Source organism: Haliotis rufescens, unplaced genomic scaffold, assembly GCF_023055435.1.
Source record: "Haliotis rufescens isolate VD_foot unplaced genomic scaffold, xgHalRufe1.0.p SCAF_7, whole genome shotgun sequence".
In the NCBI taxonomy this organism is placed as follows: Eukaryota; Metazoa; Mollusca; class Gastropoda; order Lepetellida; family Haliotidae; genus Haliotis; species Haliotis rufescens.
Window position 1 is genome coordinate 55,820,654 of NW_025964361.1, and position 24,216 is coordinate 55,844,869.

At 41.3% G+C, this 24,216-nt stretch overlaps 1 protein-coding gene across 4 annotated transcripts in view; it reads left to right on the forward strand.

Annotated features, from left to right (window-relative positions):
- Positions 1-24,216, forward strand: part of LOC124133730 (cholecystokinin receptor type A-like) — a 97,011-nt gene that overhangs the window by 42,732 nt on the left and 30,063 nt on the right. The window contains exons 1-2 of one of the 4 annotated variants that reach the window (XM_046498232.2): positions 18,866-19,109; positions 19,453-20,190. In XM_046498232.2, coding sequence (XP_046354188.1) covers positions 19,800-20,190 — 391 coding nt within the window. In that variant the 5' untranslated portion in view covers positions 18,866-19,109; positions 19,453-19,799. Of the gene's footprint in view, positions 1-18,865; positions 19,110-19,452; positions 20,191-24,216 lie in introns of those variants that run through there. The other 3 variants (XM_046498234.2, XM_046498235.2, XM_046498233.2) reach the window with 3 other exon arrangements.

A 24,216-nucleotide genomic window follows, 5' to 3' on the forward strand; every position in this document is an offset into this window, starting at 1 on the left:
AGTTTTACCAAAGTTGTCTAAGACGTGCGTCGCTGTGAGACTTCCTCTCATATTAAGCTGATAACACTTGATGTCTGACGTAATGTCCAAAGCGGCGTTAAAACCAACTCACTCACTAAGTCAGTTATTTCAGATACTCTTGGATTAATTTTTCGTTTTTATCGATCCTATAACTTCATAAACGTAAATTCATATACATATCAATTCTTATACATACATACGTCAACAATAATGACTTCACAGATTGCTTATTTAATCATTGTCTCTCTTCACGTCTGACTAGTTACTTACAGTGCTGCTAGCTCGTGTATATTCGCATGTTATAACTAATATTAATGCTTTAGCCTTAATGCCTTAGCCTGGTGATTATTGTCTGGTGTTAATAATTCCTATATCTATCAGTTGGTTTATCTTTTTTGAAACCTTTCTAAGACCGTTTCACAATTACGAGTATAGGCGGCTATCGTTATTCAGTTATAAATTGTCAATTGTAGATTATCTAGAAAGAAATAGAAAAAAGTTGTCCTAAAGGTCAAAACAGCTGTGATGTACATTTGGGAGTCCCACTTATTTGCAAGTGGTTTCCATTTCTGGTCACAACCGTATTATCAGTGGTTCATATTGGGAAAGGGATAAAAAAAACTCACGAATCACTTTGAAACTGGCAACCACATCAAACATGATCACAGCGGCTTCAGGAAGAGACACTCATCTCTAGATCATATACTAAGACTAGAAATGAAATAAAACCAGACACTGCCTTGCCGAAGGGAACATGGCAATTTTCATAGACCGCTTCCTTCAAGAAAGGTTGCTATCAGTTACAAAAGGGAACAATCAAGCTGATCCTTTGCCACCAGACAATAGCACGCCACAAGGCAGCATTTTAAGCCCAACCCTGTATAACATCATGACCATTGATCCCTTAAAACATGTCAAAGCTCCTGCCCAAACGTTTAAATTCGGTAACGACGGAGCAATATGGGTAAAGCAGAGAAATATATCACTAATCTGAAAAATACCTCCAAGTCAGCCCTGGACAGAGTAGATCAATGGTGCAATAAATAGGGGTTTACCCTTTCAAGAGAAAAAAAACTGCAGGAGTTCTGCGCTATGATACCCTGTCGCACTATAAAAGGCACACTGATCAAATTCGAGAAATACGCAAAAATATCTAGGAGTGATCCCAAATCCTATCAACAACACTGATGTTTACGGATCCATATCCATAGCTCCAAACCCCTAGCACATTCGGTCCGCCTGCCTGACGGTCAGTCAGTGTCCACTGCTGAATTGGAGGCAATTCATAATGCACTCAAACATGGAACTGTCGGAAGCCAAAGCAGCCATCCTGCCAGACTCCCTAAGTGCCCTACAAGCCATCAGCGACAGAAACTCAAACTATATACAAAACTATGGGATCGAGGGGAACAGGTGGAGCTATGTTGCATCCCGTCTCACATTGACATTCTTGGAAATGCGAAGCCGCGGCTCGACAAATCGGAGATACAGCCTATTCCCTTCAGCCAACAAGTGGGGAAAAAATCAAAGCCCCCAAACAGGCAAGTCCGATGGGAAGCAAATGAGATCGGCAGATGGCTATACAAAATTCAACCCAAAATCCGAAAAAGCCACAATCATACACAAATGAAAAGAAAGTTGAAGTAGCCATCTCACGCCTCAGACTCGACTAAAAATTCAATATGACAAGGTATGCCTATCTTGCAATCAACCTGAATCCATTGCTCACTTGTTACTGGAATGTCAAGAAAGGACCCAAGCCCTGGTTCATTTAAAACGAGAATTGCAGTTAGATCCGCTATCTGTCGTAGATCCCCTGAAGCCAAGAGATATAATAACGAAGGCCAAATTAACTCTATTTCTGAAAGATGGTCAGCTATCGAACATATATAAACAGAGCAGCTAAAGAAATTCCATCATTTTCTAAAAATAATTAATCAGATCATATCATCACAAAAATAGACATCTTATCAATACAAAAACAGAAATTTTATCAATACTAAAACTCAAATAGATGTATATACCCTACATTACACCTGATGCCCAATGACGGGCAGGTCAGCCGAAATGGCCAAGACAGAAGGCGACCTCTTAAACACTTAAAGCAACAACACCAACAAGAACAAAAATCAGTACGGCTGAGCAATCTAGCGAAGGACGGGTCACCCTATACGGCCGGGAGATAACTATTCGTTACAATATGGTTATTGACGTTGACATCTATTATGAAACCAAAGATAACTTGGTCACATGTAATAATCCTTCATGTTTGAACCCATGGTCGTGTTACCAAAAGACGTTGAAAGGTGGAACTTGTTGTTACCGTGCCTGGCGTTCGGCATTAAAGGGACGAAAGAAGGACTGGTAGACTCGGGATCATTCTGAGTGGGGTATCAATGTTAGACCGTGGAATGGTAGCTCAGTCCGGACTAGTACAATCGGCAACACACACACACACACACGTGTCTGCACATCGCTATATAAGTGCAATAATCTTGAAAGGACGTTAAACCCCATTTCACCTCACCCTGTCACCAGTGTGAAGGAGTCAAGCCGTTTCGGGAAACAAGCAATTAACGCCAAGAATATACAGCAACGGACTTACATGAGTATATTGACTGGCCACAATACTTAGTGACCGTGCCATTACTTTCACTAAATGATTAATATATAGGAACATATTGCACACGTACCCATATTGTCAACAGTGACTGGGCGTTGTGTTGCGTTGCAACTCTATTCCAGGATATATCCGACAGGATGTCGAAGCCTGAAAGATTTTCATTTCCATAATACAGTAAATTGACGGTAAATGAGCATGGTAGATAAGGGAAATACCTCTGAATATGAACCATAGTTAATTCTGCAAATTATGTGTTTATTGAAAATGGTGAATGGTCAAATTTATAATGTTTTCATTTACACGATGGGGCACGCGTCTGCAATGGGTCCGCAATGTAGAGTTGCGTCCCTTATGTGTACTAGTAGCCTATGATCGTGGGTCCACCCTGATGAAGTTTCCAGGTTTACCAACACCAAACACGTGCACGTAGGTTTCGCCACAGTTGTGGTTGGCCTGCACCACTTCGGGAATTCCTCCAACATTAAGCTGACACGCCGTGATAGAACTGGAATACTCCTTAAAACGGCGTTAAACCAAACTCACCCCGCGCAGTATCACTGCTAACTCCGACTATCCTAACTTCATCGATGCATTGCGATCGAATTATGGACAGTTGACTCTAGAAGCAGGGCCTCCTGTTGATAAATTGTGAAATGAAGTTACTTTTACTGTTGCATATTATAGTCTGTTTGTTTGTTGTTTCACGCAGCACGCAGCAATATTCCAGCTATATGACGGCGGTCTGTAAATAATCGAGTATGGACTAGACAATGCAGTGATTGAGTGAGTGAGTGAGTATGGTTTTACGCCGCTTTTAGCAATATTCCAGCAATATCACGGCGGGGGACACCAGAAATGGGCTTCACACATTGTACCCATGTCGGGAATCGAACCCGGGTCTTCGGCGTGACGAGCGAACGCTTTTACCACTAGGCTACCCGACCGCCCCTCCAGTGATTGACATCAGCAGCATCGATCCATGCAATTGGGATGCGATGACATACATCATCCAAGTCAACGAGCCTGACCGCCCAATCCCGTTAGTCGCCTCTTACGAAAAGCATCGTCGCCTGAAGATTAAAGGATAAATAATACTAAAAATCATTTTAATGACGTCAACGCTAGAGAACAATCAAGCCCGATTATCCGCCGAAATAGATTACAATGGGCGTTAAAGGTAAAACAGAGGTGAAAAAAATATGAAATTCGATATTCCTCACATTTTACACTTTTTTTGTACTCAACAGTGCTGTATTTGCTAGTCGACTCGCAGTGTGATACAAGCGCTTTTATGGTTGTTTTTGCATGTTATTTTTTCACAATCTGATTCTTTTTTTCAATTGTGTTTCCACGTGGATGGGAAGGAAGATACGTGCACATCCTGTATTCAATTAAGAGATGTTCCTTGGAATCCTCATCACTGTCTTCCTTCACGGAACCTGGTAGCTTCTATTGGCTATTCTCTACACTCCTCTCCTGGCTTTTGTGACTGTTATTATTTCCGATGCCAACCATTTAACTTAGTAATTATGCACGGTATTATATCATGGAACAAAAACCTGAAAAATAAAAAAAAAGTGTTTTCCTACAAACATGAATCCGACAGAAAAAACCACTGAAACACCATGGGGATCCTGGGTCAGAATTGTGCATCAGCGCCATCATGCTGGTTGTATGAGCCCACTTAATGGATCGGAAAGTTGGACTCGGTGACTTGGTTGATTCTGTGTCATGGTCCTCCGAAGGCGTGGAACGGTGTTCACAACATTAATCACTAGATTGTCTGGTCTAAACTTGATTATTTACAGGCTGACGCCAAATAGATGGAATGTTGCGGCGTTTACTAAAAATTCAAAGTTAACTCAATTGAAAATTTTGACAGGTGAGACAGGTGCTAATAATGTCGTCATAATTCCCTAATATTTCTACTGATGTGGAAACGGTTTTATAAGGCAATGTATCAAGACTACGGACCCCGTGGCTCGCACGTTTGATTAAGTGGTGTTTTGAGTTATGTTGCTGATGGGGCTTTTCAGTCATTTACGCACAATCGACTCTTGGTTTCAAATTCACCTCCGATCGTGATCATATGACGGCCGCAGCGCCACAGAAGTTATTGCACGGCGTCGTGCCTTATGAGTTATGGGTTTGAGAAATTACCAGGGGCACGGGCCTTAAGGATGAGTAATCGTTGGAAAGATGTAACCAAACTTTTAAAAGAAACTTCATCTTTGTCTCACATGTGTTTAATGACATGCGTACATTCGAAATACATAAAAATAATTATGAAACATATTTTGTTAAAACACTCCTAACTTAAATTTTCACACTAAACATGTTTATGTTATTCGGTAAATATCATTACAGGGAGCCACGTCCTGTCCTTGACTGGTTTACCTGCCCTAGAGCGATTGTGCTCCTCGCCGGCAGCAGCTAAGAGGTGCAGGGCAGGGTACCAGTCTAGCTATATCCGACCTATTTCCCCATACAACATTTCGCTGCTGTTAAACGTTGATCCATTTCCGTGAAGGGGATCTGTCTGTCGTGAGATTTGGGAACAGGCCTATAGCATATCGCTGTGCAGGAAACGTTGACCCAGTTTCCGTGTAGCGAGATATTAGCACTTTTGGAAAGTGTGAATAATTGATGTGTCAGGCTACAGGAGTAAACATATTACAATAAGGGAGATAACTCTCAAAGAGATGTATAATTAATGGTTAAAAATAACAAACGCACGTGTTAGGTTTCAATTTTCTGCATGTCTCTTCAGATCTACTTCATTATAAAATAATATTACAACATTGTAGCTATTACGTTGAAAAGATAAATTATGAAAAAATATTAAATTAAATAACTATATCACTGTAGATGTATCATGTCAAAAGTCCCATGTATATTCCATTATGATTTTGTCAACTTAATATCCAATGTTCCTTGAAAACAATAACAAATGTTTCAGGAAGCCATTATGTGAATGTTAGTTTTCTACTTTTATAGGGGCGGTCGGGTAGCCTAGTGGTTAAAGCGTTCGCTCGTCACGCCGAAGACCCGGATTCAATTCCCGACATGGGTACAATGTGTAAAACCCATTTCTGGTGTCCCCCGCCGTGATGTTGCTGGAATATTGCTAAAGGCGGCGTAAAACCATACTCACTCACTCTACTTTTATATCACATAGATATTTAAACTGGAATGTGCCAAAATCTCATTCTTGATTCTTAAGGTACCACATGCAAATTTCAATTTGTTTTATCTTCTGCGTTACGCATGTGCGCTTTATGACAGAAAAGTACTTGCATCAATATGAAGGAATGCTACAAAATTCTTTGCGCCGCGTTGATCCTCTGGATCCTCTGGATCAAAATTATCTTGTTACTTATTGAAAGTACAAAACAAAAGGTCAAGTGGTAGAGCGTCCGCCCGGAGAGTGGAAGGTCCGTGGTTTGATCCCCGGCCGTGTAATACCAAAAAGACGCTTAAGATGGTACTTGTTGTTACCCTGTCTGGCACTCGGCATTAAGGAGCTAACAAGGACTGGTCGGTTCAGAGTCAGTGTACTGTGTATTCGTGTCAAAATGCGGCATGGTATCTCAGTTGGCTAGCACTACATAATCGACATCAGTCCGGGCTAGTACGAGCAGCCACACACACACGCGCGCGTGCTGCACGTCGCTGTATAAGTGCAATATTCTTCGACGAAACGTTAAACCCAATTTCACTTCACCAACAAAACAGAAACGCAAGGGGACATCCAGTTCCTACCATCAGCTGTGACAACCCAACGAATGGATCACCGAAAACCATCGTTGCCACCATTTGCCCACGGCAAGGGCATGCACCCACCATTCACACAATTTGCACAAAATAAGTTACTATTTATCGCCAGGCACCGCACAAAAGCACTCCCGCGACGATGGTTGTGCACACAAACCAAACAAAACCAAATCCTTCTTTTTAAATCAGTGTCGTAATGATTGTGAAAAAAATGATGTGTACAATTATTATTGGCTACAAAATGCAAAGTTGCGGTTTTTACAATATTCAAAGTATGTCTTGCAATATATGCTATGGAGAACAGAATGAGGGAGTGTATTTCATGTTCTTAGGGACAACGTGTACAAGGATCTTGATCATGAAATCTGTCTCTGTTCAATATCCGAGTGCTATTCCATATGGTTTGCGGCACAAAGAGCGCGGTGATGCCCTGTCACACTGCAACGTTTTAGAGTGTAGCTTGCACCTAGCGTATAAAAGACAGTTAGTACGCTGTCATACGTCGATCTTTCATTGAAAAAACATGATTTAGCGTATCCATGACGTATACATAACGAGTTCACCGTATATGTTTGTTTGTTTGTTGTTTAACGCCACACTCACCGTATCTGTAACGCATGTCTTATTAGTAGCGTATCACTGACTTAAACAGAACTTATGACAGCGTATAAAAGCGTATTGCCAGGTGTGTCTGGCGTGTTCAACGTATGGCCAGCGTATGCCCAGCGTATGATTAACGTATGGCCAGCGCGCCCAGCGTAGGGGAAAGGTGTCTAAAACGGGCCCCGCCGTAGTATAACTCGTAGTGTACACCCATTCATCAAATTACTTCATTCAAGCAGTAGTCCTCGCTCTGTCAACATCATGCCTCCCAAGAAGAAACCTGCCAAGGGCCGAGCAAGATCTGGTAAAGTGTAAATTGGAGGATGTCATGCTGATGTTGGAGAAGGCTATTTCTTCTTGGTGCAGCCTCTCGTGATCCCTCACCATCTTTTATGAGGTATCCATCAACGTCTCAATTAGTGATGACGAGGTACTGACCAGGACCTAAGATATACAGTAACACCAAAAACGCTGGTACAAATACGCAAGCTAAACGTTAGAAACACGTTTAAGAAGTTATTTTGTCGTCAGACATACGTCTAATACGCCATATACTTTAGATGTATACGTTAGACATATGTTAGAAGTAAGTTACGCATAGGTTATCAATACGTTAGGTGTACAGTTCACCTTCAGCCAACTTATGTCGACGTATATCAGCGTATGGGTAACGTATATCTGGCGTATGTAAACGTATGTAGAGCGTACCTCTAACGTATGCCTAACGTATAATCCATACGTTCCCATACGCCGAAAATTTTGTGTATGCACAAACATGTTTTTAAGCCTCGGCGTAATACAACGAAAACCACCGTGCTTTAAACGTATACAATTAACACCTTACTTATTCATAGCGTGTTTCAGCGTTGCCGGCGTTCTGGCAAAAATTCTCATACGTTGCCATACGTTACTGCTATACGTTGTAGTGCGACAGGGCCATGACGTCTTAATAGTGATGTGCCGTATACCTACAATCATCCTCTTGGGGTGCCCAGACTCGCAATGCCAGTCATATATGTTTTGGACCATACTTTGTGAAAAGGGCTATTATCGACACCTATTCAAAAATGGACCAATCCAGTCTCGCTCTATATCTTGGCTAACACCACGTATAATTTTATAAGGAAAAAATGAGATAAATATACTGTTCATTCAGACTCACCCACTCACGCACTCACTTACTCGTGAACATAGTGGAGGTTTTCAGTGTACCTGTAGCACTACTCTTATCTTAAAAATATTAGTCATCGTGCAAAAGGTGGTGAATGATGCTATGTCATTCGTTACAAATATTACACGCACTATAGTACAAGATGGATAGTACACTGGTGTCGTCACTGCTTTCGGATGTCAAGTGGGACCCTACTACAGTTACTGAAAGTACTGTCGTTCCTGGTCATCATGGTCAGTTAAGCCATGACTGTGCAACTCGCCTTGTCCGCATCGGCTCAGCTCAGTTAAGGACTGATTGGTCTAACGATGCCTACTCCGAATTCTCTCCATCAGCATTTATACTCGCAAAATAAAGATACGCAACACTAGCTTTATACTCACATTAGTTTTACTTACTCTTAGTCCATCTATCAATACAGGACAGGATCACACCGGTCAGGCTCGTCACTAAATTGGGGAGAACTTAGAGCGATCGGGATTCGACTCGATCGACTGCAAACCGCGCTCTCCTCTCCTAATGTTGACGGTATCATTTTACAGTGTTCGGGCCTGGCCTGTCTTTGTCATATGTCCTCTAAGACCATTAATTTATTTTTAATTGGTTAAAAACAATATCAGTGTTTGTGTCGTGATCGGAAAGTTACTGGAACCTTTTGACCGACTAAAAGATGTCTACACATTGGTGTAACTGTTCACGATCTTAAATGAGTTCGAAGATTGGAGTCTTTAATCCATTTGTACAGATTTATGACCTTTGCTTCATGCATTTCAACTTTTCAACAAGTCTTCCCAGAAACTATCGAAGTTGGTTGGTTGTTGGTTGGTTTGTTGTTTAACGCCGCACTCAGCAATATTCCAGCTATATGACGGCGGTCTGTAAATATTCGAGTCTGGACCAGACAATCCAGTGATCAATATCATGAGCATCGATCCACGCAATTGGGATCGATGACATGTATCAACCAAGTCAGCGAGCCTGACCACCCGATCCCGTTAGTCGACTTTTACGACAAGCATAGTCGCCTTTTACGGCAAGTATGGGCTATTGAAGTTACATGACTGACACTTTGCATGCTCATCTGAGAGATACTTATCAAGACTGAGTGAAAGAATTGATGCCGTAATTCCTCTTTCCTGACTTACCCTCCCTTTTGCCATGTATATTCACTACCATATGATCAAACAAACGTCTTATGTGCCCACGGCGGGGGGCAGTGATGATGCTGTTTTCCCGATTACATCACTTCAAGTAAAACATAATCTCAGAGAAAATGTGGTAATATTTTTAATCATATCCCATACCCTTGAAGCCGCTGTCAGTGCATGTTAGGTTATAGCAGCGTTTTTATGACACAATCCTGTCAAATTAAAATTGGTATGGATATATAAATTTTGCTTTGTCGAAAATTCAAGATTCCAGTTTTATTCTTCTTTTAACTAAATATTTTACTGGCTATTACTTTCTCACACTGTGTAAACAATGCGAATGTTTGTCTTGGACCACACAATTACGATAACATACATGTACATATACTGAACAACAAAAGTTCCTGTGACATTGAATAAGATTTAATGCAAAGTTATTTTTTTTTACCAAATCGGAATCAATTTCGGTTTGCAACAGATAAAAGACTCCTGTAAGTGTTCAAATGGTTTAATTTGCCATCCTGACTACAGAAAATTTCATAAAAATCATGAACATGCCAAAATGTCAATTCACAAATCAATAGTGTGTCCACCTCTGGTTGCGATGCAAGCAACACATCTTCGTCTCATGGATTGGACCAGGCGTCGCACAAAGTCCTGTGGGATATCTGTCCTTAACTGCTGGAGCATGTTCGAAGTTCCCGGAGTGTCTGTGGAACACGTGGTGACGTCGAAGGCGCCGATCCATCTCATCCCAAATGTGCTCGATTGGTGAGAGATCTGGGGAGCGAGCCGGCCATGGGATGACATTCACGTTGTTTTGTTGAAGAGGTTACTGAACAAGTCGAGCAATATGAGGCCGGGCGTTGTCATGTTGAAAGGTAATGCCTGGGCCATGACGACGCCAAAACGGTAGAACAACAGGGCCGATATTCTCGTCGCGGTATCGCTGTCCATTGAGATTTCCCTCTACCACTATCAAACGGGTCCTCTGTCTTGCTGTAATCCCATCCTATACAATAACGCTGCCGCCCCCGAACCGATCTTCTTCCATGACACAATGATTGACGTAACGTAACGTCGGTACACTCGAATCCGTCCATCGCTGTGGTTGAGGTGAAAACGAGACTCGTCAGTGAATAGAACTTGTCCCCACTGTAGGCCGTCCAGCGTAGACGCTGTCTGCTCCACTGTAGACGTGCTTGACGGTGGTTTCCTGTCAAAATGGGACGTCTGGCGAGTCTTCTGGCGACAATCCCTGCACATCTGAGGCGACGACGTACGGTTTGTGAAGATATTCGTCGAAGGCCAGGGATGCTTCTTGCAGTCACTGTTGCTGGCTGTAATCGATTTCGTAGGTGTGTTGTTCGAATCCAGTTGTCTTGTCGATTATTGGTTACACGTGGCCTGCCACTCCGAGGATGGTCTCTGATCGCATTCGTCTGTTGCCTACGTTGCCATAAACACCAAACGGTGTTTCTGTGGACGTTAAATTGTCTTGCAACATCACTTTGACTCGATCCTGTTTCAAGCATACTAATGGCTCGCAGACGCTCATTTTCGGACAGACGTGGCATTTCGTAATGTTGAATAATTGCGTAGTTTTGTTGTTTTTCTGAGTGGTTGTTGTCAGCACGATGCAAAACAATGTATATGGAATCCCGTTAACGCACATGTCTTTATACCCATTCTTGGGTAGTGAAATGCATGGGGCTTGCATAAAAGTCAACTTTTTGCATGGAATGCATGCTTTTCTGTAGCAGTTGCGTTTTTGTGACTTGATTCCATACATGTACTACAATATAAAAAAAACCAAAATTTACTTGTTTGAAAAATACACTGAAATATTGGTGTCACAGGAACTTTTGTTGTTGAGTATATATTCCAAAAACGTTAGGTTGTTTTTGTCTAAAGAATCGGTTGCATATTAAGAATATCTTCTCGCTGATTCGTGTTGCCATCAAAGATTTTCAGTGATGCATTCGTATAATTGTCTCCACAATTTTCACGTTCACGGACAATGGAATCTGTCTCGACACATAATTGAGATTGATTGTTCTCTGACCTTGACGTTTTATATATTCGTTTACATGTAAATATAAATTATATTTATGGAGCTTAAAAACCATCGCATAATACGGGGAACAAGTAGATGGATTACTTCTAATTATACCCGTGGGTCATTTTGTGTGAAACAATATACACCATGTTTACTTTTAATGTAGTCATTTGTCAGAACACAAGATCTTGATAAACCATGGTTAATCGTTGATGAGCCTGAATTAAGCGCCACCATGATCGGGAGCTAATTTACGTGCCACACCAAGCAATTATCGTCGCTGCATGAACGAATGTCAAATATCTGCCTGTCTCCTACCACGTAAGGTGCTCAGATGGATCGATCCTCATGAATGGCGTACCAGAATAATGTTTGGATGGGCTTGTTTCATATATCGATGAAAGTGAGACCCATTTTGCGTGATTTATGTTACTTTCTCTCGTATTATTTAGTGGTCTAAGATGCCCTAACTTGCTGTACAAAGTTGCGTCCCTTAGCTCCAAGGACCTGCTGAAAGTGGGTTTGAATCCCAAATTCCACCTTATTTGATGCTTGGTTTGTCAGAACCATACGTTTCGCGGTCCCACGTAGATGAGTAAAAGGAAAGTTTGTTCGTTTATTGTTTAACGCCGCGATCGGTAATATTCTAGCAAAATGAAAGTGGTCTGTGCTCCGTTCGACAAAGCGATCTTACCGCTGAGGTGATCGTAACTCCAGTACTTCAACATAGGCTAAATATCATTGTAGTGCTTAGACCGCTTTGTGGAACGGGGACATGGATATAAAATGGACCCGATATCCCAGTGATTGACATCATGAGCATCTATCTGCGCGATTGGGATACGATGCAATGCATCGACGCGCCTGACCATCTGATCCCATTAGTCGTCTCTTACGACAAGCATGTGTTGCTGAAGACCAATTCTAACCCGGATCTTTACGGAGTGTGTGTGTGTGTGTGTGTGTGTGTGTGTGTGTGTGTGTGTGTGTGTGTGTGTGTGTGGGTGTGTGTGGGTGGTAACAGTCTGTACAAATATATTGAATTATGTTCCGCAAGTCGCGGACATTTTCCAAAATTGCTGGATCGCTGCATAAGTCAGTAATATTAAACATAAAATCAAGTTTAACAATGAATTAAAAATTGTCTCTATAATTATCACGTTAGTGCAGCGGCTGGGATACCTTTTTAGCATTTCAACAAAATGTTATGACCCACATGAAAGCCGGTTTCACGTCCCGGGAGGACGGGGCCACTGATTATACCATTTCCGAGTTATCATTAATGTACGAGACCAGTGCTATAAGTTCAAGTCCCGACACGGACACAACATGCACACCTGCCTAATGAAGACTAGATATTCCAATTAGACCGACCATTCGTCCATTATCATGAAATCCACGAATCTTCAAATCATGCATTCATGAATATCAATTTAGCAGGATTTGCAAGGCAAGGCAAGGCAAGGCAAGCAACAAACAGTTTCTGAACCCCCCCCCCCCCCCCCCCCCCCCACACACACACACCAACAGCAACCGTGTTCTGCTGCTCTACTATGTACATAGAATGAACTTTTACATAATACCTGCGATTCATGTCATGGAAATATCATGTAAAATAATCTTGACTTTTAAAATGGCTGAGTAAAAAATCAGCAGTAGATGCATATTGAAAAGATGTTTATGATTAGTGGGTAATATAAAACTCTCCAGTGAAGTCAGAAAGTCGAGGGCATTCTCTCAGATTGCCCTGTATACGGATATTAGCCGCAATTTTGCGGCCTTTCCACTACGCGACCTAACAATAGGGAGACGTCACTGTAGGTATATAATTACACGGAATATATTATATTTTCGTACCTGAAATCGACGTTTAAATTATACATTTTTGCTTCATTATGACACTTTTTTCTTGAAAATACATGCAACCAAACATGTAAAATGTAAATTGAATGACTTTTTACCCTCTTCACTTCAAACATCCGTGATGAATACATGGCATGATCATATAGTTTCATTCGTCTTTGTATCAAGTTCGGATGAATAAACGCTTTTCCTCCACCTGAAACACACTGCCATCTGTTTCTATTAAACAAAACGGATGTGGGAATACATTTGTTACTTTATGAATAATTAACCACTTACTTTGCAAAAAGTTCCAAACATCCGAGTCTCATTCATCCATTCTTGCGCCTGGTCTAAACTACACAATAATTCTCATGAAAGGATGTTGTCAATTACACGCTGCCATTTCTAACCTGATGTATAGTCTGTGATTATGACAGCTACTCTATTATTTTGTCATTGTGGCTTTTTCGGTTGGAAGAAGCCATTCCAGTGACAGAAAAAGTGCAATGTTTGGCGAAACCCATTTGCGCTTAATTAGAGGATGTCAGTTCTCTGAATGTATTGATTTACAAGCGTTAGCATACAATGCAGGCACCTTCTTGCTCAATTACCAATGTAAAAGCGTTTACAGGCAACAAATAAACGTAGTTATAATATATAACGGTGATTGTAAGTGGTGAAGACTACGAGGGATATCTTTACATATTATTAGCAGGTGTAAAGTATGTATGTACAAATTATGCACATGCAATGGTATCTCCTATACATGTAATGTTAATCATATTTGTGTTTTTTTTAGATATATTACATATTTATGGATGCAAACATACAGTTCTTCACTGAGGAAGAAAATGTTCTTTTAAAACATCGTTCATGTTCATTAATTACAATTTAGATTGTTTTGTGGATAAAAGATGGTAATGACTTTGTTAACAAAGTGGTTACAAGTAACAAAAACTTATATGTAGCTAACTGGGTATAATTAGTGATCACTTTTGGAGTGAATTGTAATTGAAAGTGATGTTAAAGACAGTTTTACCATACAGAACTAAGCACTGAAACTGAACGAAATGTTTCCGACATCACAATATATTTCACTAAACAGTATCCAGTATTCACCCTGCTTCCGAACGCAATGTCGTGAAACAGTAAAAACTGTTTGACCATAAGCATTCACATTGTATCTGGACGCACTGTTTCAGGTTGTAAAACTGTTTCACCATACACCTCCAAGTGGTGACTGAAACATTCCGAGCCTAACTAGGATGGACTGCGTTGATGGAAGTGGTTGCGAATTATTTTTAAAAATAACCGCCACACGTCTGCCAACGATGCTGGAGTGTCTGGATCTCGCTAGAGTAGGACTTTTCTCGAGTTTAAATGACACAGAAAGGACGTCATCATTATTTTCATAATGCTAACTAGACTGTTCTTTCCTCAAGGTTGAGCTGAGGCGGAAATCTGTCAGTGTCATATCTGGTGAATACAGAGGCTGTTCAATTAGTTCAGAACGCCGCCATGGTCTTGTGGTAGAGCGTCCGCCCAGAAAGAGCGGAAGGTCCGGGGTTCGATCTCTGGCCGCGTCATACCAAAAACGTTAAAGATGGTACTTGTTAGGAAGAGACTATATGTATGTCAACGTCTTAATTATAAGGAAGACAGCGTTTCTGAGTATATGCTTACTCCTTCACCAGGGGATGATGAGGCAGAGAGCATATATATGTCAATGTAAGGTCAACAAAATTAATATTTATTTTAAGATAACGAAAGGTGGAAAATAACAAAGGGTAGAAGCTAACAAAGGAAGCCAACAGATGACTGGCGCTGATAGGTTATAAGCAATAGACACTGGAAGCCAACACTTAAGTTATCATAGCTAAGTAATTGGTAATGGACACTGGGCAAGCGGGGAGGGGGGTAATTAGCACTGATACGTGATGAAAGAATGGACATAGCAAGGGGAAAATAGAAGCCAGCTAGTCAATTAGCCCCGACAAAGTACAAAGCAATAAGTCCCAAGCACTAGGCAGTTGGTTCCCTGTCACAGTTCATGGCTGGCTGGTGGCTCCTGATGTCAGAAGCTTCTTGTAGTTTCCTTTGTCGCCAGTTGATGTTAGTAGACAGGACTTTGGTGGCTTCCCACATGATGTAATGGTTTTCTTTGGTTCTGCGGGATTTGTTCGGAAATAGCGGATTTATAAAATCGGCATTTATAATTAGTCCGGACTAGTATAAGCAGCCACACACCCACACACCCACACACCCACCCACACACACACACACACACACACACACACACACACACACACACACACACACACACACACACGTCGCTATAAAAGTACAATAATTTTGAACGCGACGTTAAACCCTATTTCACCTCCCCCCTTAGTTTTTAGTAACCCCTAGTAATTCTCGAACGTCCAGACCAGTTCGTATTATCCGAAATCAGGTATGTCTCAAATATCAGTGCTGCGCATTTACAATGAGTTTGTAACAGCCGATGCTGATCCGTGTGATGTACACAATGCTCCATACATACAATCCATGTTCGTCCCATCCATCATCTGGATAACTGTGATCACACTACGTATACAAAATCGCAAATGGGCATACGCCGATATACCTACCAGCTTAGTAGCTAACATGCTGGGCATGCTGTGTAACCTGGACGATCGATGGCGCTCTTCAAAGGAAGCTAAAAGGATAGTCTATCATAAGTAACACGATGCCCGCTTATTTCGGGCATGGATTTCCGTACAGTTCCTTCCGCGCTAATAATATGGCTTCATTAATATAACATGATGGAATATGTTTTGTGTAAAAGTGATTAGAAGAAGACAATCATGACAGTAATGTAGTCTTAACATGGTCTTTACTGCATCATGGCCTTAACATTGCGGTGAACAATCAGTCTCGATTATTCGACGAAACAGATTGCATTGGGCAAAAACAGCGGAGACAAGTATATGCATTTAGCACTGAAATCAGCGAAGACACCAAGTGTTTGCAGAAAGCTCTAAACGTGACCACTTTCAGACTAAAAGAACCTTTATGTACTGATTTCACTGTCGTTGGAAGGGGTGGGGACTGACATCTAGAAAACGTATTGAAGTTGAGTTAATATATGTAACCCCATACGTCAAAACCAAATTGGGTCAGATATATATAGATATACCTAGGTCCTTCAACCGTAGCTATTCATTCACCTAACTGTCTACTTATGGAGCCGATGAGTCCAAGTAGAAACCTAGCGTGTAGAAACCAATAGCCGAGTATGATTTCTGGTAACTAATAAGGACGGTAATTCATTCAAGTTGTGCTTGGTCTATTACCAATCTGACTTTCAAAGGGAGAATATTTGGAAAGCATTTTGAACAAGTCAAGACAACAAGTCTACATTGTATGATGAAGCCACATCCAAAGACAACAAAACATATTGAATTATCACATGACGTCCGTAAGCAAGATGTGAGGTGAAATTGGGTTTAACGTCGCGTCCAAGTCCGTAAGCAAGACAGTTGTACACGATCATACGTGATCCTTTTATGGTAAGGCACACCTACAATATTTTTGCTGCCAGCTGTTCCGAACTAAAAAATATGGAGTTACGTGACAGTCTTTGAGTTTATGCAAAATAATGTACGGCGGAGTATCCATCACGATAGAAGCTCATTGAAGCATAGTTATATGCCTACGGGCGAGGTGTGTTGACAATCAGTAGTGTTAAATCAATACGTTGCAGGCTTATGATCATTCACCACGACTGAATTGTGCAGCGAACGTGTCGAACAGATGTAACAGCTGTGTTGACGACTACCGTAACATATTGTTGAATGTTGATGTCGCTAGATTCAATGCTACATGGCGCCAACTAGACCCCATAGCAACTCTGTGTGACTCCTCGTCGTACTACTGGGCACACACCTTTCTCATGGTCAGGGACCCTTTCCACAAAGCGATCTTAGCGCTACGACTGTCGAAAGCCTATGTTAAAGTATGGGAGTTACGATCATCTTACCGTTAAGATCGCTTTGTGGAACAGGGCCCTGACTCATTGTCGCGAGACGATAGAGATGCGGCACATCAAGGAGCTAGAGAAGTTAGCTGCCGGACAAAACAAAGCATACACTTGAACACTGGATTTGGCCAAACACATTAAGCGTTATCAAAACGTCACTAGGATGACAACTGTCACCACAACACTTCAAGATCCAAAACACAACGATGTCATCCGTATAAAACACATCACCATCGAATAACCATTTCTTTTTTTTTTACATTTTTAGCCACAACCAAACATGAGTGTATAATTTAGTTTGCCCGGCAGTGTACTTTCCTTCAAATGTTCCGCTCGATTTGGATCCCAGGGCCCCGTTCCACAAAGCCATCTTAGCGCTAAGGTGATCGTAACTCCCATACTTTAACACTGGTTTACGATAGTCATAGCGCTAAGATCGCTTTGTGGAAATGGTCCTTGGTGCGCTAGATGTTTTTCTGTCAGCACCGTACCCGTGTCCATAAAGGATGTAAACACAAAGGGAGGTATTGTAATCCGTCATTAATGCACAGAGAATGAGTGAGTGAGTGAGTGAGCGAGTTGGTTTTAACGCCGCTTTAACAGTTTTCCAGCTATATCAAGGCGTGTCAGCTTAATGTGGGAGGAAAGCCCGAAGTGATGCCCACGAGCACGGGTACGGTGCTGACAAACCTAGAAACATAATCGGGGCGAACCGGGATTCGAACCCACAATCATAGGTTTCTGGCGTGCCCAAGGGACGCAACTCTGCACAGCGAATCGCGGCGCCTTAGGCGACTGGGCCACCCGTGCCCCCCCCACAGAGAATGAAAATGCGCACTGATCCACTGAACGGGTAAATAATAAGATAGCGCTTTGAGCATGTCCTTGAGTGGTGTGGAAATATTGCGTAATATATATGGCATTATTGATGTTGGCGGTTGTGGTAGTGGTGTTGTTGTTGTTGTTGGGTTACGTTTACTTCTGTTTTGTCGGTAAGATCATGTGTATAACCTTAAACCACATAATCTCGATGATCGGGTTCCTATCGCCACAGTAACCTCAGCTTAAAATTTTTGTTTGTTTGCTTGTTGTTTAACGCCGCACTCAACAATAGTCCAGCTATATGACGGCGGTCTGTAAATAATCGTGTCTGGACCAGACAATCCAGTGACTGACATCATGAGCATCGATCCATGCAATTAGGATCGATGACATGCATCAACCAATCCATCGAGCCTGACCACCCGATCCCGTTAGTCGCCTCTTACGTCACGCATAGTCGCCATTTACAGCAAGCATGGGCTGCTGAATCAGCTTTAAGAATAATAGTTTTACGATGACACTAAATATTTGAGATCTTGACTATGTAACCATCAACAATTAGTTTTGAGAACGTTTATTATATATGTACTCAGTCCATGGCCAGGATATCGTTCTAAAAGCGAAGTTAATGTTACGTGTCTGTGTAAATTATGGACGTTACCACATTCATAATACTAAGACCGATTTGTGAAACGGGCCCCGAATTTACACACGATGAAATATGTTACGTGTGCATAAATATCGACCAGCTTTTAACAAGTCGTTAATACACTGTCCATTGTAGCAAGCTTTGATACTGTATGCACAGTGCATTTCATTCGGAGAAGTTAAGCAATGGCAGATGGTTGGGATGTTATACATAATACATATGTACAGATGCTCCTGTGAGTATCCGGGTGTCCTTCGTGATCTCACAATACTGTTTGAGGACGTTCGCTGTCCACAGTGAGTGCACTTGATCGCTTTGAGCAATGACGACGGACTCCTGCAAATCAGCCCCTTCTATAGAATATTGACCTAAGGTAACGTACATGTACGTGATAACTACTTCAGTATATCCTAATTATACGCTCAATACTGCCTTTAGAGATGTCCAATATCCATCGTCTCCTTGGGGATGTTCTTGATGAAGGCTCTTTGATTAGCTATAATCTGGAAATGTATACACGCTTTGTGATGGTTTCGCTGCTCAGCCGTGAACACCAACACGACCCATCTGTTTTTATTGAAAACTCTCACAACCTACGTCAATCTTGCCATGGATTCGCACGCGTTAGGTGGTCCGCTACCCTCCTCTCCTACAAACATAGTTCATGTGTTACGTGCATAAGTGTTTTAACAAACGTTTATTGGTTTCGTTTGCAGCTTGGTGGAGCCGACGTTCAAGTCATGAAGAATCTGAAAAGTACCGTTACGCCATGTGAAGTCATATGTTACTGAAAAACATCTTGACAGGTATCCATTTGAAATGTGTTTTCTGAGTGTTTTGTGGAAGGATTGGTTGTCTGGACCTGGCGCGGAGGAATACGCTGTCAGAGAGAAAGTTTCATACCCGCACCTTCCAACTTTAAACGGACAATAATCGATATCAAATAGTCAGTGCAGGAGGTGGTGGGCCTGCATATGGTAGTTCATTCCTTGGGAGCTTTGACGCTGAAAGCATTGCTGTGGAAAGGTATTGTTACCAGAGGCACACTACACAAGCAATAACTATGGATAACTGCACAGCTTGTGATGTGGAGGCATTTTGTCATAATATTTCACAAAGGACACCCGTTTCCGCGGAGGAAAAAGCCCTCATAATGTCGGACCCGAGATTTAACAGCTGTGTAGATTTTAAAATTCCTCATCGCGGGATTTCACTAGAAATGTGCATACCTTATGCTGTGATTTTTCTGTTGTCAGTCGTGGGAAACTCTTTAGTGGTGTTAACGCTTTTCCAACACAAGAAGATGAGGACCATTACCAATGTCTACTTGCTGAATTTAGCAATTAGTGATCTTCTCCTGGCGGTATTCTGCATGCCGTTCACGTTGGTACCGTTGCTGTTGCAGGATTTTGTGTTTGGAGCCGTTATGTGTGCTCTAATCAGATACCTCCAAGGTAAGTCTGGAACAATTTTTGTGTGTCTTATAAAAAAAACTTTAATATGCAAATGAATCGATTATTTTAAACTGCTTCATTTCAATAAATATGACATATGAAATCGCTGTTATGTGGGGAAGAAATGTTCGTAAAAAAAGTAACTTTTTGAAGATGGATGTAGAATTTCATCACTATTTATTGAAACATATTATTAGCCTGTTGAATAAAAACATGATATGTTCCAGATTAAATAACAGATGACAGTTGATATATGTTAGCTTAACCTATGGAAACAGCTAATGTGTTCTTCGATTTATTACTAATTCTGTACATGATTTCCAAGTGCGCATCCAGACGCCAATTTTGTGTATTAATTTCTATGTTATCAAAGACAAAGTTAACTATAAAAAAGATTTAAATACAAAATGCAGCAAAGAGCATTTGGGGTATCCTGGCACAGTCAGGATTGTTGGGCTCATCATCATTAGCTCAGGGCCCTTGTCCTCCAAACGCAGCCCAGGCAGCAAATGGGACTTCTACCAGGAAGCGTTGCCTAGTTGAACCCACCCAGAACTTTTCGGAAAATGTAAAGACTCCCCAACACTGTAGCCTTCTGCATTACCCAAATTAGCGGAAGGGCTGTAAAAACCTGGCTTAAACCCGGGTACTCTCCCAATGTCAGTCAACAGATTTGGAGGTACCAAACTTAAGGCACTGAGAACAATGGGGAGTCGGACAACTTGGTACATGGGATGCAAGCGGGACATTTCGAAAGCGAGGTCCCCATATTTGCCATGTTTTTCCTCAATCTTGCCAAGCACACTAGTGTCAAAAGGGCTCGAAAATTCAATAACATAAATGATTTCATTGGAGTTTTAAAAAAGAACAAGGTCAGGTTTGTTTGCCTGGATAGGCCTGAGGCTGTATACGGGACTATTCCAAAGAATTTTGTATTTAGCATTTTCTATGACGCTCTCTACATATTCAGTGTCATACCATGGATTGACGTCTGTGTCAAAACCACAAGTTTAAAATGATCGAGCCACGCCATCATTTTGTTGAAGATACTGTGTTGGTGCCAAAGCTGGGCGTCCACTGACAATGTCCTTCTCATTAAATTCATTGCATTATCAAAATTTCATATTTACATTTAGATGCAAAATCACACATTGACGGTTTCGAGTGGGAAGTGACTGGTCCTGTGAAGCAAACAGAAAGCCTTCTGTTTCACTTTTCAGACCAGTCTGGGGTTTCTGATCTTTTCAACACACTGCATATAAACTCGATGCAGTGATCGATCAGATAGCCTCTCCTTGAAAAATCTTGGCCGATTTCATTTGTAACTTCGCTTGGTTGACACTCATTTCTGTACCGTCCAGCAGTACATAACCATCAACGAAATCAACACTGACATTGAGATTATGTCCCACATACTTGGAACGTTTAAGAAATCTGTGGAATGCCGTGTTTTCATCATGAGTCTTGACATGTTTCACAAGAGGATCATCAGACAAATGAATGTGTGCAAAAGTGCACAATACAATTCTCCACCTTAATCAAACCGCGCCGTCCTATTATGATTGGCAAATATAAGTGATTGAGAGACGAGCGAGGGTGATGGGATCTATTGTCTGACATGATTCTTCGGGTGACGGTGTCAATACCTTACATTTCTTGTTTCGTCCAATCAACAACACCAGAAGAATATGAAAGGACGGGTACATCATAAGTATTTGTGGCTCTAACTTTATTGCAAGCGTTCATCTCTTAACTCCAGATTGTTTAAAGTCTACATTTGACTCTGCCCGAAGTTTTCCCTTGATATGGACATCCTGGAGTTTGTCCGTAAGCTGAATCCCTAAGTATAGGCCTGACCTTCCACGACATGGTCAATGACTCCTCCTTCACGTAAACTGACTGATCCTCCCTCTTCTACCTTGGCACGTTTCAGATGAAGAATGTTGCATTTGTCGCCAAAAGGACATGCCGATCTCACAAGAAAAGGATTCGACAAGGAGAATCTGTTAAATGTGGATCCTCCATTGGCAATAAGTTCAATGTCATCCACTTGAAGGAGGTGAGGGGTGTTGGGATCTGTGCTGAGGAGGTCCAGGATGATAACCTTCCTCATTGCTAAGCGAAAATCTTAAAGATTAAGTGACAAACAGAAAAGCAAAGGACTAAAAGAATCGCCCTGAAATATTCCTCTTTTAATAGAAATGGGTTCCGACGTCACCACCTGCCCCTGCGAATACATCTCAAGTTGAGTTGACCAGCAATCATTAAAGAGATTTGTAAAACAAGCTTCAGTTGTCGCTTGGGGAGGTCAATGCGTTCGAGTGACTTGAAAATCCATTCGTTGGGTACAGAATCATAAGCTTTACTGTAGTCTGTCCATGAGAATTTACAGTGGTAAATTTTAGCCTCTTCAAGGATAATTGTCTGCACCAGCAATTGATCCTGACAATCCCAGTATCTTTTTCTGGCTCCTTCCTAATCCATGTTAATAATGTCATTTGTAGCGCAGTATAATGACACAAGATCTGAAAGACACCCTGTAAATATGTTGTATTGTGTATTCAGACAAGTAATAGGGCGGAAGTTTTTGGGATCAGTCAAATCACTGTTTCTTTGGGAGTATTGTGCGACCTTTGCACAACCAAGGCGGAACATCCTGTATATCCACAAGAGAATTTAAACAGTGAAGTAATGGTGTTTGGACACATGGGAACAGTTTCTAATACCGGTTTCGAATACCATCAGGCCCTGGCGCCGTATTAGATTTGGACCTTTTAATTACATTTTTCAGGCAATCAGGTGTAATGAAACACAACAATGGTGACCTTATTCTTTCGTGTACAATGGTTCCTCGAGGTTACAGTTGACGGGTATAGACAAGTTGTGCCAAATCCTTTCACTGGAATCCATGGTGGGTCTTTTCTAATCGTTTCATTGGTTGCATTTAGTTGACTGTAAAATTGTTTTCATTTGATTTGAACAATTTGTTTTGTTTGATGAAATTTTTCTTGTCCTACTTTCTTTTCTCTCTCCTTATACCTTTACCTTTGCCTTTAGTGAATCAAGAATTTGATTTAATATTTTCTCTTTTGTTGTCTTGTATTTTGTTTTTAATATTTTCCAAATTCAGTTTTGGCGTTTAGACATTGATTGCCCCGTGGAACGGAATTTTAAGCAAAGTTATATCTTTCCTTGTTTCATTTAGTTTAATGTAAAACCGGTTTTTCTTTTGATGATTTTGTTTATTACCCTTTTGTGGTTCAATGTCTTTGGAAACTGTATGGAGTTCCTCCAGTGTTCGAGCAGCGGCATAGACGCTAGAGTTAATTTCATACAAAGAACAATCCGCATTGAGAATAACAGAAATAATGTCATTTAAATTATCAAGTTGTTTCTTTGGAAATGATTGGTTAAATTGTTTAATTGGTCTCCGTTTCTCAATCGGTAAATCACAGATTTGATTATAAATTTACATGAACAAAATATACAAGGGATCATCAGAGTGATCATCGACAGAGGAGGGGAAAATCGTCTGTCTGATATGCTTACATTGGCATGGCTATGTCCCAATGTTGCTTCAGTAATTTGCCATTTATGTATGTCCTGACATTACCCCAGTGATCATCTACAGTCAGTGGAATAGGGTGTTGGTATCATTTCCCATGCTATTGCGTTTTCCAATGACGGCATCCTTCCCCAGGGTAAATTAACTACACGAAGTCTTGCATGCGGAAACATAGTTAGAAGTTTATATCCGCTTCGTTGCCAGATTGGCCATTTTGTAACAAATCAAGCACTTAAGTTGATTGAAACGCCATTGCCTTCCTCACGTCTAATACTAATCACCCTCGTTTATCCACCGAAACATATTCCATTGTGGCGTAAGAGGCAAAGGTAGGGTGATTGATATGTATATGTCATCAGTGATGGCACCAGGTGTTTGCGAAAAGGGTAACCATGTCGTGTCCCACCGGTAGCACCCGCCACTCACTCACACCCACCACTCACTCACACCATGTTCACAAC